Raw genomic sequence first — 20,258 nt, 5'->3', positions numbered from 1 at the left:
TGGAACTGGAGAGTATTATGCTAAGTGAAATTAGTCAGAGAAAGGCAAAAATCATATGACTTCACTCATATGAGGACTTTAAGAGACAAAACAGATGAACCTAAGGGAAGGGAAACAAAAATAATACAAAAACAGGGAAGGGGACAAAACAGAAGAGACTCATAAATATGGAGAACAAACTGAGGGTTACTGGAGGGGGTGTGGGAGGGGGGATGGGCTAAATGGGTAAGGGGCACTAAGGAATCTACTCCTGAAATCACTGTTGCACTATATGCTAATTTGGATGTAAATTTAAAAAAATAAAAAATAAGACAAGTTGAAAAAAAAAAAAAGAGTAGGAAGAAGTGGGGTACCTGGGTGGTGCAGTCAGTTGAGTATGGAACTCTTGGTTTCAGCTCAGGTCATGATCTCATGGTTTGTGGGACTGAGCCCCACATCGGCCTTGCATTCACAGCATGGAGCCTGCTTGAGATTCTCTCTCTCTCTCTCTCTCTCTCTCTCTCTGTCCCTCCCCCACTCGCCCTTGCTCTCTCTCAAAATAAACTTTAAAAAATAAATAAATTTCTTAAAAAAAGAGTAGGAAGAATAGTAAAAATAATACCTCAAGAACTTCACAGAATGGAATTATCAAATATGAAATCAGAATATTTTTGGTATTTTAAAAATAAAAGGTAAAAAATAAATAAATAAATAAATGGTAAAATAAAAACAAAACAAAGCCAACACCTAAATGTAATTTAAGATAAACTAAATATATGTATAAAATATATAAAGTATATAAGAATAAAGGTTATAAAGCATATAGGAATAAAGTTTATAAAGTACATAGGAATAAGATGTGTAAAATATCTTCGGGGGGAAAAAAACCTATATAATTTTTTTTTTTTAAATGTTTGGGGCTGGGGGGAGGAAAAGAGGATCCCAAGCAGGCTCTACACTGTCAGCACAGAGCCCAACATGGGGCTCAATCTCATGAAACATACAATCATGACCTGTGTCGAAATCAAAAGTCGGATGCTTAACTGACTGAGCCACCCAGATGCCCTAAAAACCTATATAATTTTCAAAAACACTGAAGATTATAGCTAATGGAAAGGCATACAGGGTTTATGAATGGGCAGATACCATATTATAAAGATAGCGATTTTTTCCCTAATTAATTTATACAGATGGTCTCTGACTTACAACAACAGTTCGACTTCCAATTTTACGGCTTTACGATGGTGTTAAAGTGATACGCATTCAGGAAAAAAACCATACTTCGAATTCTGACTTTTGATCTTTTCCCAGGCAGGTGATATGCAGTACACACTAATTCATGATGATGGGAACAGCAGCGAGCCACAACACCCTATGAGCCACATGATTATGAGGGAAAACAACAATACACTTAAAATCATTCTGTACCCATATAACTATTCTGATTTTTCACTTTCAGCACAGTTTTCAATAAATTACATGACACATTCAATATTTTATTATAAATTAGGTTTTGTGTTAGACAATTTTGCCCAACTCAAGACTACGGTAAGAGTTCAGAGCATGTTTAATTAAGATAGGCTAGGCTAAGTTGTAATGTAAGTTAGGTGTTACAAATGCATTTTCAACTTAGGATGTTTTCAATTTACAACAGGTTGACTGGGACATAATTCCATCATAGATCAAGAAAGATCTGTATATTGAGAGCACTTCCAACCAGAATGCTGAAAAGTTTTTTGTGTGTATATTTATTTTTGAGAGAGAGCACATGTACACATGTGGGGGACATGTGGGGGAGGGTGCAGAGAGAAGTAGAATAAACCCCAAGCAGGCTTCGTGCAGTCAGCATGGAGCCCCTCACAGGGCTTGATCCCATGAACCGTGAGATCACAATCTGAGCCAAAATCAAGAAGGGTCAGACGCTCAACCAACAGAACCACATAGGCACCCCTGACAAGTTTTTTAAATGAACTTTTACATGACTCTAAATGTGTAAGAGCAAAAAGTCAACATCAATGAAGATCTCATCTTGAAGATAAACAAGGTATATGTGGAGGAGAGTGAAATTACCTAAATGAATAACAAAGTTTATTGGTTATTATAAAGGTAAAGCAAAAGAGAAATACTAGGGGGGAAAAGTCAAGTGTAGTAGTTATCTATTGCTGCATAACAAATTACCCTCAAACTTAATAGCTTAAAACAACAATAACAATACATTATCGCTCAGTTTCTTTGAGTCAGGAATTTGGGAATGACTTGGCAAGTAGTTTTGGCTCAGTGCCTCTAAAAAGGCTGCAGTAATATGTCAGCCAAAACTGCAGTCATCTGAAAACCTGACCATGCTAGAGAATCCACCTCCAAAGTGGCTCATTCACATGACTGGCAAGTTGGTGCTGGATGTTGGCAGAAGGCCTCAGTTCTTCTCTACATGGGCCTCTTTACAGGACTGCTACAATGGCAGTTGTTTTCATCTGGAACAAGAGATCCAAAGAGTAAGGAAAAAGCTGTATGCTTTTAATGACCTAGCTTCAGAACTCACTGTTTAATTCTCCTGTATTTTCTTGGTAACCCAGACGAGTTCTGAGTCACTGTAGGCTGAGACTACAGAAGAATGTGAATACCAGGAGAAAGGAACACTGGGGCCATCTTGGAGGCTGGCTACCACACCAAGCCATAGTAAGCTCAGAATAAATCTTCAACTTACATAACCAACAAAGGACCAGTATGTGGAACTTATCAAGATTCTTATAAATCAAAAAATTTTTAAATGTGAGCATTCAGCTAAAGAAAACTAGAAGCCATATAGACAAATAATTCACAAAAGCAGCAACATAAATTACATATAAGAAGCATTCAAAATATTATTCATTAGCACCACATACTTCATGCTGTTTACCTACCATTAAGGCACAGGCTTTAAATATTTTTCTAAAAATGATATATTTATGTTCATTCAATCCTTATTTTTCCCCCACTTCCCCTTGGGAACAATATCCATTCTAGAAGCTGGCTAGGGACAGAGGTTCAGTTTGTGGCCATAAAAGAGACATAGGTTAATGTATCCAACACCATGAGCTCAAACTCTGAACTTGACCTCAGGAAAGTGACAGAACTCAACCAGTCATAAATTTAAAAAAAAAAAAAAAAAAAAGAGTAGACCTACAGTGAGCTATTTACAAAATGTCAAATGTCAACTTTGGTTACTCAGTTTAAATGCATGAATTTGCCACCTTCTACTCTTCTATAATCTGACATTCTGCCCAGACTCTACATTATATTTGTTCCTTTTTAGTCTCAGAATCCCTCTTACACTCTTAATTAATGAGGACCTCAGCTTTTGTTTAGACAGGTTTTAGGCATCAATATGTACAATATTAAAAATAAAAACAGAATTTTCAAAAATTTTTATTAATATTGTAATAAATTAAACACTTCTCTTTCTTTCATTAAAATTAAATATTCTATTAGTTCATTTTAAAAATAAACCCATTGTGAGGGCGCCTCAGTGGCTCAGTTGGTTAAGTGTCCAACTTCAGCTTAGGTTATGATCCCCCAGTTCATGAGTTCGAGCTCTGCATCAGGCTCTGTGCCGAAAGCTCAGAGACTCGAGCCTACTTTGGATTCTGTCTCCCTCTCTCTCTCTTCCTCCCCTGCTCACACTGTCTCTCTGTCTCTGTCTCTTTCTCAAAAATAAATAAACTTTAAAAAAAAACATTTTTTTTAAAACAATAAGCCCATTTTAGTGTGTGGGTGGCTCAGTTAAGCTTCTGACTCCTGATTTAGGCTCAAGTTATAATCTCAGGGTTTTGAGATTGAGTCCCGTGTTGGGCTCGGTGGCCAGGCATGGAGTCTACTTAAGATTCTCTCTCTCTCCCTCTACTGCTCTCGCACTCTCTCTAAAAAAAAAAAAAAAAGAACAGGGGCGCCTGGGTGGCTCAGTCGGTTGAGCATCTGACTTCAGCTCAGGTCATGATCTCATGGCTCATGAGTTCGAGCCCCGGGTTGGGCTCTCTGCTGACAGCTTGGAGCCTGGAGCCTGCTTGGGATTCTGTGTTTCCCTCTCTCTCTGCCCCAACCCACTCGCATTCTGTCTCTGCCTCTCTCAAAAATAAACAAACATTTTTGGGGCGCCTGGGTGGCGCAGTCGGTTAAGCGTCCGACTTCAGCCAGGTCACGATCTCGCGGTCCGTGAGTTCGAGCCCCGCGTCGGGCTCTGGGCTGATGGCTCGGAGCCTGGAGCCTGCTTCCCATTCTGTGTCTCCCTCTCTCTCTGCCCCTCCCCCATTCATGCTCTGTCTCTCTTTGTCCCAAAAATAAATTTAAAAAAAAAAAAACAAAAAACGTTGAAAAAAAAAATAAACAAACATTTTTAAAAAGTATTTAAAAAAACAATTTTTTTAATTAAAAATTTTTTAAAAATTATATTCTTCATCTAAAAAAATTAAAATAGGGACACCTGTGTGGCTCAGTCAGTTAAGCGTCCGACTTTGGCTTTGGTAGAGCACCCAACTCTTGATCTCAGCATTGTTAATTCAAGCCCCATGTTGGGTGTGGAGCCTACTTCAAAAACGAAAAGAAAGAACTGCATTTTCCAAAACAAAAAGGCTTTAGTGAAGGGTGGCATTGTTTTAACATTTTTTAAATCTCTTTAATGTCTGGTTTAATATTAGATGGCTGAATACATGCTTTTGCATTTAATCTGTTGTGACAGATTGTTTTGTTAAAGAATATGAAGAAACCTGGTCTTATACAGCTATGGATTTAAAAAAAGGGAAGACTATTTTAATGGCCTCTCAAACAACAGTGGGGGCGGTGGGAGGGGGCACCTGGATGGTTCAATCGGTTGAGTGTCCGACTGTAGATTCTGGCTCAGTCATGATCCCAGGGTTGTGGGATTGAGATTCAATCTCTCAATCTCTCTCTCTCTCTCTCTCTCTCTCTCTCTCTCTCTCTCTCTCTCTCTCTCCCCCCCCCCCCCCCTTCTCCCCTGCCTGCTCACTCTGTCTCCAATTTAAAAAAAAAAAAAAAGCTTAAGAAGAAAAAGAAATACATTTGGTACATCTGTGTGGCTTAGTCAGTTAAGCATCTGACCCTTGATCTCAGCTCAGGTCATGACCTCAGGGGTCATGAGTTCTAGCCCCGCATTGGGCTCTGCCCTGGGCATGAAGTCTACTTTAAAAAAGAAAAAAATCTTAAAATAAAAAATACACTATATATACATACATATATGTGTGTGTGTGTGTGTGTGTGTGTGTGTGTGTGTGTGTGTGTATATTTTTTTTTAAGTAGTCTCCACACCCAGCACAGGGCTCAAACTCATGAACCTGACATCCAGTTGCATACTCTACCAACTGAGCCAGCCAGGCACCCCCCACTTTTTTATATTTCTGTAGTATATCATATCCACACTGTTTATTTATTTATTTTGAGAGAGAAAGAGAGCGAGCACGCAAGCATGAGTGGAGGAGAGGGGCAAAGGGAGAATCAGAATCTTAAGCAGGCTCCATGCTCAGCTATTTATGTACTTTGAGAGAGAGAGAGAGAGCACGCACGCGAGCCAGTGCTAGCATGAGTGGAGGGGAGGGGCAGAGGGAGAGAGACAGAATCTGAAGCAGGCTCCATGTTCAGCCCCGAACCCGACACCAGGCTCAATCCTACAACCCTAGGATCATGACCTGAGCTGAAATCAAGAGTCAGATTCTCAACCGACTGAGACACCCAGGCTCCCCCAAGTGTATTTCTTAAACGTCAGTAGCAATGTGGAATTTCAAACCATACTGATGAATTTTTACTATTCCCTTACATTAAAATCTACTGGCCTATTTTACACTTTAAATCTCTTTCCTCTACAAGATTTTGTAACATGATGCACTGGTCATTTGGAGAATACTGGTTCACCATGTAGATATTCCAAACATTGACATTTCATTGCATACTATCAAAAAAATTTTGACACTTTAATACACTACCAATCTCATCAGAAAAGCTTTTAAATATTGAGAAGTTATCAAGTTCATGATGGAAGATACAAGTTTTTTCCAAAATTCTAATTTTCATTTAAAATCTCAATCTTTATCATTGGCATCATATAATGTCACTTGTTTTCCTTCAATTGACAGGCTCAATTCATTCATTTTTGAGAAAATGGCTGCCAACACCCTGTCTGAAAACCATAGTTTGTCAATCATTCTTTCAAGTAAAAATTATTTTCCATGAAAATAAAGAAGCTAATTCAGCTTTGAATTCAAACAACTGCACAAGTACTTTCCTTCTTACACTTGAGTCTGCAGCAGAAGCATTTTATGCACAGTTCCCGTTTCATCACATTTATTAAAAACCAAGATTTGGGGGGGCCTGCCTGGGTGGCTCAGTCGGGTAAGCGTCCAACTCTTGGTTTCAGCTCAGGTCATGATCACACGCTGTGAGTTTGAACTGAGCCTGCTTAGGATTCTCTCTCCCTCTCTCTGCCCCTCACCTGCTCACTCTGTCAAAATAAATAAATAAACTTAAAAAACATTAAAAACCAAGATTTAATAAAATAACGTCCTAATGCTTCATTAAAGACAAAATGAAACTAGTGTGTTTTTTGCTGTTGTTGTTTTTGCTTTTACTCTAAGTGTGTGGTGGTAAAGACAAAAGGACTTTTAGCGTGGTTTGTTCCTGCTAAGGTGCCAGCAGTTTTACACATCACTGCTTTTGCATCACTAATATAAACATCAGAACAGGAATGAGGCAAATAATGAATAAATGTTACTATGAAAACAGTTTTAACTGCCAATGTCTGAAAGTGCATCAGAGACATCTCCCCAAGGTTTTAAGGACCATCTTTGAGAATCACTACTTTAAGGCATTCTCATTTAGGGTCTGCTAAGAATATTGATAAGGAAATAAAAAGCAGTCAGATTCTTCTAAAATTTTTGATGTACAGATAGTAGACTTTGTGAATAATTAGGTCTTAGACCATTGGTTTACAAGTTTTCACATTATAAATTTTAAGTAGCTGGAGAGATCTGGAATGCAAAGATCTTTACATCTTTACAGTGATGCTGTACATCACTGTATGTCAGAAAAGCCTAGAAGAACATCAACAATTTACCTTCCTTCCTCTTTTTTCTGTTCACCGTATAGAGGTAGTCATAAAGACAATGAAGGACAACTGGAAGACAACAGAAATAATAGTTTTGGGGGTCTTACCATGTGTGAGGCGCTATATGAAGCACTTTACAATGTATTAACTCATTGAATCCTCACAATAACACTATGAAGTAGTTGTAATTACTACTCTCAATTTACGGATGTTAAGTAACTTATCCACAAACATTCAGGTAGTAAATGGTGGAGCTCAAAAATGAATTCAGGTACTCAAGTCTTGAATTGTGTGCACTTAACCAACCACAGAAGTATTTCAGTTTTCTTTGACACAGCTTTGAATGCTTGCTGCTGACTAGATTATCATTCAAAAACTCAAGCTTGTTTATATAAATAGGGCATTAGAGAAAGTAGGACCTTAAAAAATCCCAAATAGATTAAGCCACAGAACTAGCAAACTGCCAAACAATATATACACTCCTGACGCAAGAATTTCCTAGGGCTTAAATAGGAGACTCCTCAGAGTGGCTTACCATACTCAGCGAGAAAACAGCCAGAAACACAGCAAGAAGGTGCTCTTCATACCAGACCCAGGTATTCCCTCCCACTTACCACATGAATATTGCCATCTCAGACTTTTCACAGTAAGTTGAAGATTCCGAAACAATCATTTTTCCATGTTGATTTCTCCATCGTTCCCCACAAATGGTAAGAATATTAAAATTATGTAGATATAAAAAGTTGGCAGAAAAAAACAATACAATCATGGGATTTCCCAGGATAGGAATGCAACCTGTTCATACTACAAAAGACCTGAAGAAGCTGTCTGGTGCCTTACCCAAAGCTACACAGCTAACTAACAGCAGAACACAATGCAAGTTACTCTCAGTCCAGTTCTTCATCCATATCACCATGCTGTCTCAGAAGTGCCTACTACACAAGTCTCATCTCCTTCAAGAGTTCATTCAAGAGTTTGTTCAGATGCATCAATACAAATCTGTATTTTTATTGATACATTACAGATCTATACACACCCACTACTGACAGTTATTCCAACTCAACCTGAAATAATTAAAAAAAAAAAAAATCACAAGGCACTTTTATTTATTTTTGAGAGAGAAAGTATGAGGGGCAGAGAGAGAGAAGTAGAGAGAGACTCCCAAGCAGGCTCCACACTGTCAGCACGGAACCAAATGTGGGGCTCAAACTCATGTGAGGTCATGACCTGAGCTGATCTTGGGATGGTTAACCAACTGAGCCACCCAGGCACCCCCACAAAGCACTTTTGAGATTCAACAAATCTTAACTAATTGATCTGTTTTGATTTTCCAAATATTTCAAGAGTAAATAGATCAACCTTTCTCTTAAAAATATCTAAATCCATGTTTCTCAAAGTGTGGGCAGTACGAGAATCAGAATCACATGAGGTACCCATATCATTCCCCAAATCAATAGAGTTTCTAAAACTCCCAAAGTGGCATTTTAAAAAGTTCCCCAGGTGAGGCACCTGGGTGGCTCAGTCAGTTAAATGTCCAACTCTTGATTTCGGCTCAAGTCATGATCTCATGGTTCGTGGGATAGAGCCCTAAGTCAGGCTCTGAGTTGACAGGATTCTGCTTGGGATTCTGCTTGGGCCCTCTCTCTGGGCCCCTCCCTCATGCATGTTCTGTCTTTTTCTCTCTCAAATAAACATTTTTTTTAATTTTTAAAAAGTTCTCCAGATGATTCTTACTCATTCAAAAGATATTTAATGAACATTCACTCTACAATATTCTAGTGGGCAAAGACAAAGGAGTAAACAAAAACAAGAAAACATTTTAGATTTTAGCTGTGCTATGAAAGAAAAAAGGTAACATGTAAGAGGGTGACCTAGAGGACCACTTTAAAAAGAGCCATCAGACACAGGATCTTTAGGGTGATGAAAATACTCTGCATGGTATTATAATGATGGGTATAGGTCATTATATATTTGTTCAAACCCACAAAATGTACAAACACTAAAAGTGAGCACTAATGTAAACTATGGACTTTGGGTGATTATGATCTACCAGTGTAGGTCCATCAACTGTGACAAATGTACTAGTCTGGTGGGGGATATTGCAAACGGGGAGGCTATGCATGCATGGGAGCTGGGGATATATGGGACATCTCCGTATCTTCCTCTTAATTTTGCTATAAACCTAAAACGATTCTAAAAAATAAAGCCTTAGGGGTGCCTGGGTGGCTCAGTCAGTTAAACGTCCCACTCTTGATCTCAGTTCAGGTCGTGGTCTCACAGTTGGTGAGTTGAAGCCCCACATGGGGCTCTGCACTGAGTGTGGAGCCTGCTTGAATTCTCTCTCTCTCCCTCTCTCTCTGCCCCTCCCCTGCTCATGTGCTCTCTCTCTCTCTCAATATAAATAAGCTTTAAGAATAATAAAAAATAAAGCCTTAAATAAAAAAAAGAGCAGAGAAGGCCTTTCTAATGAGGCAACATCTGAAGTGAGGAACCCTTCACTAAAAACAAGTGGTACTTAAACTTAGTGTACATCAAAATCACCTAAAGGACTTATTAAAACAGATGGCTGGCTGGTCAGAGGTCTGGAGTGGGGCCCAAGAATTTGCATTCCTAACAAGACTGAAGATGATGTTGATGCTGCTGGTCCAGAAACCACATTTGGAGAATCACTGATCTAGAAGGAACAGTTAAAAAGTGTGAAGAACTTTGGTATGTTAGAGGAACAGAAAAAAGGCCAGTTATTAGGAAGGGTAATGCACTTGTCACTGTTTCAAAACCACTTAACATGTTGACTTAAGCTACCAGTTATGGCTCCCTTGACCAGAAAAGGAATCGTTGTTGGAGAATACTTACATTTGTAAAGCATTTCACTGTTGTTGTTGTTTTTTTAATTTTTTTAACGTTTATTTATTTTTGAGACAGAGAGAGACAGAGCACGAATGGGGGAGGGTCAGAGAGAGAGGGAGAGACAGAATCTGAAGCAGGCTCCAGGCTCTGAGCCATCAGCCCAGAACCCGACGTGGGGCTCGAACTCACAGACCGCGAGATCCTGACCTGAGTTGAAGTCGGACGCTTAACCGACTGAGCCACCCAGGCGCCCCAGCATTTCACTGTTTATAAAAGCATTTTCACATTTATTATTTCACTTAACTTAGTGAGATGTAAGTAAAGGACTATTAACTACATTTTAGAGATAAAGAAACTAAGGGGCAGAAACATTATAAACCTTCTTTGCAGAAAAGAATCAAGTGGCATAACTATGTCCCCTGACCCCAAACCCAGTATTCCTTCTAGAACAACATGCTTGCTTTTTTAAAGAGCAAAGCAAAGGATACATACAGGAGTTAATACTAAAAAACTATTTTCTAGACTCCCTGTCTAAAAAGATGGTGGCTCCCAGACTTAATTTGTTTTAGATACTGGTTAGAAAGCAACAGTGCCTTAAAAATGACAATATTTAGTTCCATCTACTTATTGCTCCGAGTTCAAAAACAAAGGATAGAGAATGAAGAGAGAATTCACAGACTATTACCCTATCTCTCCCGCATAAATATCAGAGTGCCAATTCCATAACCTCAGTCTCTCAGCCACATCACTCAAACACAATTTTCATCTATGTTCCCTGTAAATCTCTCACCTAATCCAGGCTCCCACAAGAGCACTGAACCCCACATGTCTTACTTATACTCATGAGGCCATGTACATGGGTGTTAGTTATACACCCATTATCGCTTAGTATCTTCAACATCAATCAAATCCTTATTCTTAACATTTTTAGCTGTAGGTCTCAGTAATCAAACCCGAAACATAAGTGAAATCATCATATCCCCCTTCCACCACATACACATACACACACACACACACACCCCTCTGCTTCTGTTCCTGAATTCTTTTATTCGCATTAATAGCACTGCCACCCACCAAACAAGAAACCTGGAACTCAGCCTAGACACATTGGCCTCCCCTATACCAATGTCAATTCCCTCTGCCCAACCTCCATTCCCAAGGCCACTTAGAATTAGTTACTACTATGGCACCTGGGTGGCTCAATCAGTTAAGCTTCGGGCTCTTGATTTTGGTTCAGGTCATGATCTCAAGGTTTCATGGGTTCAAACTCCATGTCAGGCTCTCTGCACTGCCCACCTGCTTGGGATTCTCCCTCTCTCTGTCTCTTTCAAAATAAATGAATAAACAAGAAAAAAAAAGAACTAAATAATAATTAAATAGCTGCCATTTCATTAGTTACTATCACATACTACTCACTTTACATACTTCATTCATTCTATCAATAATTCTATGAGGTTGGCAATTTTGTCCTTGTTTCATAACTGAAAAAGCTAAGGCTGAGAAAAATGTATCCGTCCAAGTCACAAGGAGGAAGTAACAAAGTAGACCTCCATACTCAAATGTGTCACCAAATCCATACCTGTCCCCCATTCCAAAATGCTTCCTTCTTTAATACCTATTATCAGTCATTTGTTAATTCCAAATGCTCATTTCTGAGATTACTGTGAAAATTATCTTCGGCCAACCTTGCCTCCCCTTACTCTCCAATGTGCCCCCAAGTGATCTTTCTGGATCACAAACATGATTCCTTTTATCCACTTGATAGAAAAGCCCTTCAGGGACTTTTACTCTACACTGCACAAGACAGGCTTTTCAGTATGAATCCCAAACCCTTTTGCACAGGTCAGCAATACCTTTCCCACAGTTCTGAATTTCAAGAGCTTTGAAATTTTAAAGTTTTCCAAAATGTGCAACAAAACCCACCCTGAACGGTGGTTATTTCTATCCCATTGGTGAAACATTTGTATGTTTCACTGCAGAAGCATTAATGTGTTTGATAACGACTAGTTAACCCTTAGCTCCAGAGATGTGTAAAGTACCTTGTGCTGTAAAAACTCCCCAATCCAGTGAGCCACTCACCCTTCAAGAAACCTGTTCCAGGGTTTCCTTTTCAGTGAAGTTCCCCTGACCTTCTCTTGATGTGCCACAACTACTGTATCAAGCACCCACCTCCACTGCTATAGGCAGTGTATTTGTTTTCCCTATATGACTATGAATGGGCTCCTCACTGAGTATTTTATTTAATCCTAGCACACAGTCTGGAACACTAGGGGCTCATTAACGTACAATGAAACCCAGCTGTCTCTAACTCCCAATTCCCTTCCAAGTTCATTTCTCCTTCACCCCTAAACCTTAGGATATTCCCCTAAACATGCAGGCCCTTCGCGGCTATTTTCTTTTGCAGAGTTCCTCCTTCCCAATGTCATCCTAAAATTACTCTCCACCAGACAGCTTCTCTCAGCTCTAAACTCTCCAATACCCTTTATCGTCCTCTATTTTAGTCCCTAGTCCCGCTTTCCCCTAGCCTCGAACAGGGCAAGTCCTTCCCTCCAAGGTAATTCGTCCTCACAGCCCTTACCGCTTACCTACTCAACACCTCTCCGGCTACAGGCCTTCCCTCCCAAAACACTCCTCGCAGGAGGCTTCCCGGACCTGGTCCCCTTTCTCTATCCGAGTCCACCAGCTCCCCGAACCTGCGCTCGGCCGGAGTCCACGCCTTCCCGGCCCGTATCCTCACACCCCAAACCTCCCTTGCAGCCGGTATCCCCTCCCCCAGCCTCTCGCTGCCGGCACCCCTCCCTGCACCCTCCCCTTATCTCCGGCGGCCCACCTTCTCTGGAAACTGTCCCGGGGCCGTGTCTTCCACCTCTCAGACCCCTCAGGATCGCGCCGGTCCGAGCAACCCCGGGCCCGGGCACCTCCGTCCCCAGATCCTCCTCGGGCCCGCAAATCCCCTTCGGCCCAGACCTCGGGCAGGGCCTCCCGCTCACCTTGCTGGATGTCGCCGTTGCTGCCCCCCGGGATGGGCACGCTGAGCTGGCGCTCCGGCTCCGGCAGGCAACGCAGGCAGAAGGAGTGAAGGCAGGGCAGCAGCTTGGGCTCCGCCTCACGCCGGCTCTGCAAGCTCTGCTGACACACGGCGCAGGTGTCCAGGAGCGAGGCTGGCGGTCCAGGAGGCGGCCCCGCCGACGGACCCGGAGCGGGAGCCGAGGCTGGAGCTGGGGCCGGCGTCGATGCCGCCCCCCCGGGAACTCCAGGGCCCACTGAGGCCGCAGGGGCTGAGGCAGCCGGGGCCGAGCCCGAGGAGGCCGCGGACACCCCCCCGTCGTCGGGCCCGGCCGCGCCGCTCTCCGCGCCCGCCCTGCCGCCTTCCTCCTCCTCCTCCTCCACCAGCACCGCGGCGAGAGGCGGCTCCGCCTCCTGCGCCGCGGGCCCGGCGGCCCCGGCAGTTACCGGCGCGCTACCGCTGCCCCCGCCGCCGCTCTCAGCCTCGCCGCCGCCTTTGTTTTCCGCCATGTTTTCCTCTTTGAACCCGCCGGACCGCCCCGCGCCGCCAGCCGCCCGCGCCGCCGCCGCCGCCGCCGCCGCCCCCAGCCCCAGCCGCAGCCGCAGCGAGAGCGGCCGCCGAGAGCGAGCAGGCAAGCGAACGAACGAGAGCGCGCGCGCACGCGGCGCCCCCGCCCTCGCGTCGCGCGGCTGAAGGAGGGCGGGCGCGGCGCGCGCACGTACGCACGGACGTCCTCCTGAGGGAGGCGGGAACTTGGGCCGCGGGCGGGGAGTCGTCCCCGCCCCCCGCCTGACCTCCGGCCGTAGCGTGTATGTCCGCGCCGCGGCAGCTCGGCTAGCTGCGAGCGTTTAAAGCCAGTGGCGGTGGACGCAGAACCGCCTTTGGCCGGCGCCGGTTATGAGCTCGGACGCGGCGCTGGTGCGGGGAGAAATTGCGGGAAAGGGTGGATAGGAGGCCGGCACCAGTCCCTTCGCAGCTAGCGTCTCCCGGGCGGCGCCGTCCCCAGAGGCGGGCGCGTCTCGGCGCAAACCTCACTTGCCGTACATGTCGCACGCCAGGGTCTGCTGGCTCTGAGATGCGGTCCTCCTCGGGCTCGGTGCCTTAACCAGCTGCGTTCCTTTGGGTGATCGTGTCTCAGGGGAGCCGCGAAACGGGGCGCTTTTTTTTTTAACTGGAGGCCGGCCAGAAATAGGCTGAAAAGACCCCGGGAGGAAGAAACTCTTTAACAGCTATCTTTAGCTTCTTAAGGTGATTGATTCTCAGATGTCTGCGTTTCAGAAAACCAACTGAGGAGCTTTTTCAAAGCAGAGATGCCATGGCCACACCCCAGACCTGCATCAGGAAGTGGGGGGAGAGGGCTGATGGATGTTGAAAAGTCGCTTCGGCGGATTCCGATGTGCGTCAGTTTGAGGAGCCACCACCGATCTACCCAGGGTTGTGTCCTGAGAGTCCCATGTAGTGTCCCGGCGCGAGTTGCGTTCCAAATGCCCTAATGATATCGATGATAGAAGCTTTCAGAAAGGTTTGTCTCTGTTTGAAAACAAGTACCCGAGATGTTTATGCAGTGCAAGCGGCTGTTTTAACGTTAGGATCACGAAGTGCTTTCGTCTTCTGACAGTGTTCCCAAGGAACTGGTATTCTCTGAGCTCGCACAAGGCCTTAAAAATAAGCCGCCTCAAAACATTTGTCATTTATTCGCTCACAGATACCGACCTCTTACTGTGTAGTAGGGGAGTGTTTTAGAGATCACAGCAGAAAGCAAAGATCTTTGCCTTGGAGGAGTTTGCAATCTAACGGAGGAAGATTGACAATAAATATATGCCAGGGAGTGATAAATACCATGAAGACAAAATAAGCAGAGTAGAAGAAATCAGAAATGACTGGGGAAGGCCTCTGTTGGTAGATGAACAAGACTTGTGGCTCTCTTGCAGAAGAGTATTCCAGGCAGAGGAACACAGTAAGTACAAAGGATCTGAGGCAGACAGGGATTCTTGGCTCATTAGAGGAACAGCAAGGAGTCAGAGGGGCTTGAGTGGTTCGAACAAGGGAGAGTACCACAACATAAGAGAAAGTTAAGGGGGCCAGGTCATACACAGAAACGGTCCTCAATGTTTTAAACTTATATGCCCTTGGATTTCCTCAAACTTTGTAAGTAGTTGATTCTAAAATTTTTCGTCATACGTGTTAGTTGCAAAGAGTGCAATTACTGACTTTTTGCAATACTGACATTTTTAAGGTGTTACTCTTAAATCCATCCAATGGAGAGGACACCTGGGTGGCTCAGTCTCTTGAGCTTCCAACTTTGGTTCAGTTGTGGTCTCGGGGTTTCTGAGTTCGAGCCCCACATCGGGGTCGCAGCTGTCAGCGCAGAAGCCGCTTCAGACCCTCTGTCGTCTTCTCTCTGCCCCTCCCCTGCTTGCGCTCTCCCAAAAATAGAATAACCATTTAAATAAATAAATAAATAAATAAATAAATAAATAAATAAATACATCCAATAGAAAAGTAAACACTAAATTATATCTGACAAACACCACCGTGCAGTTTAAAACACCAACATTCATCAAAAAATGTTATATTTTGTTAAATAAACATTGAGCATGGAAAGTAATGTGTTATTGGGAATGTCTATGAGATCGCTGGTAGTTTTCTTCTTTTCAATTAGTTCATGTACACCTGGATGTATATAACATTACTAGCAAGAGAGGGCCTGGTGTCAATTCCATTTTTCATTTTTATAGATGTAAGCATTGCATAAAAAACTGCATATGTGTGTGTACATGTGATTAATTTTTACGTATGTGACTAATTTCCTTAAAACTGTCCTTAACTTTTGTTCCCCTTGGAAAAATTTCCTCTGCTGGAGCACCCAAGGAGTGCTCGGAACCTAGATGTGAGATGCCGAGTGAGATGGGAAGTCTTGATGAGTTTTGAGCAAAGACTCAGTAGTGAAGAGTCACTGTGGCTGCTTCCTGGAGAAATCACGTGTAAGGGTTCAGAGTGGAAGAAAGACCAGTTAGGCTGCTAATAGACGAATAGTTGAAGAATACTGGTTGTTTGGACCTGAGTGGTATCTGTGCAGATGGTGAAAAATATGGAACATATACAATAAAGGGCAAATAGAGACTTTATTCCAAATTCACTTCAAACAAATCAGTTAATGGAGCTGAATCTCTGAAACAGAAGTGTTGTTTCCTTGAATTTTTCTTAACCTTTTGATGCCTGCTACCACTTGCCCTTAATAAAATCTAGTGTGTTTTTGAAAAGTATAATTTTATAGAGAGGAATTTGCTCATCATGAAATTTACTGTGTGCTCTAAAAGGGCAGGGCCTGGAATTAAGCTGTCATAGAGTATTTGGGGACATTTAAACAGATACTCTGGTACATGTTGGGGTGCTTTTCTGGCTCAGTCAGTAGAGCATGTAACTCTTGATCTCAAGGTGGTGAGTTCAAGCCCCATATTGGGTGGATAGATAGATAGATAGGTAGATAGATAGATAGATAGATAGATAGATAGATAGATAGTAACTCTTGATCATGGGATCGTGAGTTCAAGCCCCACATTGAGCAGATAGATAGATAGATAGATAGACAGACAAACACAAACAAATACCCAAGTACCTCCTTGATTTACAATGGTAGCCCAGAAATCTCAGGGGAAAAACTGAAAACATTCATGAGGTTGAAATACCATATGCACAAACCTGTCTGATGGAGAGAATGCATAGCACAGAGGTTGAATGTATGCCCTACAGCCAAAGTGTCTAATTTGAAGCCTGGTTCCACCACCTGCTAGCTGCGTAATTGGGGTAATTTGGTTCACGTGCCTCAGTTTCCTCATTTGTAAAAAAGGTATTTGTTATTAGTAGGACCTACCTTAAAGTTGTTTGACAATTAAAAAGTTGTGAAGTGCTTATAGTACCTGGCACAGAGTAACCCTGAAGTGAATATAAAAGCACACCCAAAGATCCCTGAAGGGGACTGAACTAGAGGGAGAAATAAAGGTACCTCAGAAGAAAATGTCAAGAAGAGAAATTATGCTAGGGGCTGAACTGAACAGTGGGTGTAAGTAGAGGCTGTGTCCAGCCATTCCCTGGCCAAGGTTCCCTTTTACCTCTGTCTCTCTTGCGTGACATTATGAGCAAAACACAGTTCTGAAATAAAAGAGAGATCTGTCTCTAGGTGCCTAGCAGCTCTGCTATGGAGAACTACCCCCTGCCCCCCTCGAAATTATTGGTAACCAGAGTGGAAGAAACCTTCCAGTTGTCCAGAAAAGAGAAAAAGCACTAGAAGTGAAGGACATGAGATAGGTGAACGATGGTGAGAGCATAATCCACTGGCTGGGCACAGGAGGTTTGCAATAATAAGGCAGTAGCCCAAGAGTAGCAGAAAGACTTGTAAGGGCCAGTTCTGCAGCTCTTGGGCAGAGCAAACATGGTCAACAGCAGGAGCAGAAGAGTGCCTCAGGGCCAGCAGAGGAATACTGCAGTTGAGATTTGGGGCATTTCTCGAATTTCGTAGTTATACTCATGACTGGGTGAGGCCAACAGGTATTAAAGGTGAAATTCTGTGATTTAAAGTTCACTTCTGAACAAAGATTCATAGGCACAAGCACCTTAGACCTAGCTCGTCCTTGGACTTAGCGGGATGTCCAACTTCAGAACAGGGACCTTTCTAACACAGTTATTGAAAGAAGAAATAAAAAGGGGTGATGTTGAGAAGAGTAAGATTTTTTTTTAACGTTTATTTATTTCTGAGACAGAGAGAGACAGAGCATGAATGGGGGAGGGTCAGAGAGAGAGGGAGACACAGAATCGGAAACAGGCTCCAGGCTCCGAGCCATCAGCCCAGAGCCCGACGCAGGGCTCGAACTCACGGACCACGAGATTGTGACCTGAAGTCGGACGCTTAACCGACTGAGCCACCCACGCGCCCCAAGAAGAGTAAGATTTTTGTCCAAAAGTGTGTCCAGTGCCACACCAAGGAAAAGGAAAATACGCATTAGAAAGAAATTTCCATTGTTTATTTGGGTAGAAGACCAGTCAGGCCCCTGATTCCCTTACACTGACACCAACAAGAACCAAGGCATCATCTGAGGAGAGGTGTATTTGGAGAATACCAAGAAGTACATCCCTGGAACAAAAATAATCTTTGCTAGCACTAAGAAGGCAAAAAAGAGGGATGCCTGGGTGGCTCAGTTAAGCATCTGACTCTTTTTTTTTTTTTTTTTTTTAAGAGTGAGTCTTTTTTTTTTTTTTTAATTTTTTTTTTTCAACGTTTATTTATTTTTGGGACAGAGAGAGACAGAGCATGAACGGGGGAGGGGCAGAGAGAGAGGGAGATACGGAATTGGAAACAGGTTCCAGGATCAGCCCAGAACCTGACCTGGGGTTTGAACTCACGGACCGCGAGATTGTGACCTGGCTGAAGTCGGACGCTTAACCGACTGCGCCACCCAGGCGCCCCAGCATCTGACTCTTGATTTCAGCTCTGGTGGTGATCCCAGGGTCATGGGATAGAGCCCCACATCAGGCTTTACTGAGTGTGTGTGTGTGTGTGTCTCAAAAATAAGTAAACCTTAAAAAAACTGCTAATGAGTAATAGTTGGCCACTGCCTTATTTCTTACAAAAAAGAAATCGTGACTTCTTTAATTTGTAACATCTTTTTTTTTTAATGTTTATTTATTTATTTTGAGAGAGAGCACACACATGTGGAAGCCAGGAGGTGGAGGAAGCAGAGCTAGAGGAGAGAGAATCCCAAGCTCTGCACTCACAGTGCAGAGTCCGCTGCAGGGCTGGAACTCACAAAGTAAGAAATCATGACCTGAACTGAAATCAAGAGTCGACCTTTAACCAACTAAGCCACACAAGCACCCCTATGAGTAACATATTTAAATTGATCTCATGCAAGGGTGCTTGGCTGGCTCAGTTGGTAGAGCATGCAACTCTTGATCTTGGGGTTCTGATTTCAATTCCCATGTTGGGTACAGAGCTTAAAAAAAAAACTGATCTCATACACTAGAATTCTGATCTTGAATGGCTGATAGAATATTTTTGTTGGATAGTCCTGATTTAAATAAAACTGGCTTATAGTTAAATTAATACAATCACCTTTTTAAATTTTGGTAGTAATTCCAGCTCAGCAAGTGCTAGTACTGCTTTCCCTTCAAAGGTATAACTACACTTGATTAGTAATGTTCGACTTTTCACAAAGACAGTGAATGCCAACTCAAAACCTATAGGAGATCGCTTTTATATTTCGATTTATATAACTGGTTATATTATTATATTTCAATACTGAGGAAATGTCTTCACTGTCTCCTAGAACTGAGAAAGACTCACCTGTCTTCCAGTTTGTGTTCATTAGGCTATAGAAGATAAGATAGCAATGTCCAGTTTATCTTTTTGGTCTTAACTATGTCATTTGAAATTCCCTGTATCTAAAATATTGCCTTTTACTTTAATGAAAAGCATTTTAGTGTGGTTTATGTATAATGTCAAAGAATATTTAACACTTCTCACATTTTATCAATTATCTGTAAAATTAGATGCTTTTAAAAGTCAACATGACTGGGGCGCCTGGGTGACTCAGTCACTTAAGTGTCCGACTTCAGCTCAGGGTGTGATCTCGCAGTTTGTGAGTTTGAGCCCCATGTCAGGCTCTGTGCTAACAGCTTGGAGCCTGCTTTGGATTCTGTGTCTCCCTCTGTCTCCCTCTGTCTCTGCCCCTCTCTGCTCCTGCTCTGTCTCTCAATAATAAACAAACATTAAAAAAATGTTTTTAAAAAGTCAACATGACAAAAAAGCAAGTTAAACTCTGCTTTTGAATCCTTTACTATCTAAGTAAGACTAAGTTATAATCAGGATTGTCTTTATTTTTTTTATGTTTATTCATTTTTTGAGAAAGACAGAGCACAAGCCAGGGAGGGGCAGAAAGAGAGGGAGAGGGAAATCCCTAGCAGGCTCCATGTTTCCCGCACAGCCCAATGCAGGGCTTGAACTCACAACCTGTGAGATCATGACCTGAGCCAAACCCAAGAGTTGGACGCTTAACCAACTGAGCCACCCAGGTGCCCCTCAGGATTGTCTTTAAACAGGTATTCAAAAACACACAAAACTGTAGAACTGTATATTATGATTGGTAGTGGTGTTTTTGTCAACTTATTAGAAGGATTGAAGTAGAGGAGATATACCATCAGCACAGATTTGTGAATGATCTAATCATAAGGCTAAGGATAATTGAAATCATAGAAAAAAATAATCACTTGTCAGCATTTCATGATGTTCAAAGTGCACTCTGACTTCCAAACTCTGTGTTGTCTAAATGAATTTGAGAACCA

General features: G+C 42.6%; 1 protein-coding gene and 1 long non-coding RNA gene across 4 annotated transcripts in view; one reads left to right on the top strand and one right to left on the bottom strand.

The window, feature by feature from the left end:
* TRIM33 (tripartite motif containing 33) overlaps positions 1-13,469 on the bottom strand; it is a 130,357-nt gene extending 116,888 nt beyond the window's left edge. For 2 of the 3 annotated variants that reach the window (XM_047872714.1, XM_047872716.1), the window contains exon 1: positions 12,904-13,468. In XM_047872714.1, the coding sequence (XP_047728670.1) occupies positions 12,904-13,429 (526 nt within the window). In that variant the 5' untranslated portion in view covers positions 13,430-13,468. Of the gene's footprint in view, positions 1-12,903 lie in introns of all 3 variants that reach the window. The other variant, XM_047872717.1, reaches the window with a different exon arrangement.
* A 209-nt stretch (positions 13,470-13,678) lies between these two features.
* LOC125173505 (uncharacterized) overlaps positions 13,679-20,258 on the top strand; it is a 45,315-nt gene continuing 38,735 nt past the window's right edge. The window contains exon 1 of the long non-coding RNA XR_007155057.1: positions 13,679-14,877. This is a non-coding gene — a long non-coding RNA (uncharacterized LOC125173505). The remainder of the gene's footprint in view (positions 14,878-20,258) is intronic.

Source organism: Prionailurus viverrinus, chromosome C1, assembly GCF_022837055.1.
Source record: "Prionailurus viverrinus isolate Anna chromosome C1, UM_Priviv_1.0, whole genome shotgun sequence".
In the NCBI taxonomy this organism is placed as follows: Eukaryota; Metazoa; Chordata; class Mammalia; order Carnivora; family Felidae; genus Prionailurus; species Prionailurus viverrinus.
The sequence above is the reverse complement of the archived record's forward strand: the minus strand, read 5'-3'. Positions and strand labels throughout refer to the sequence as shown.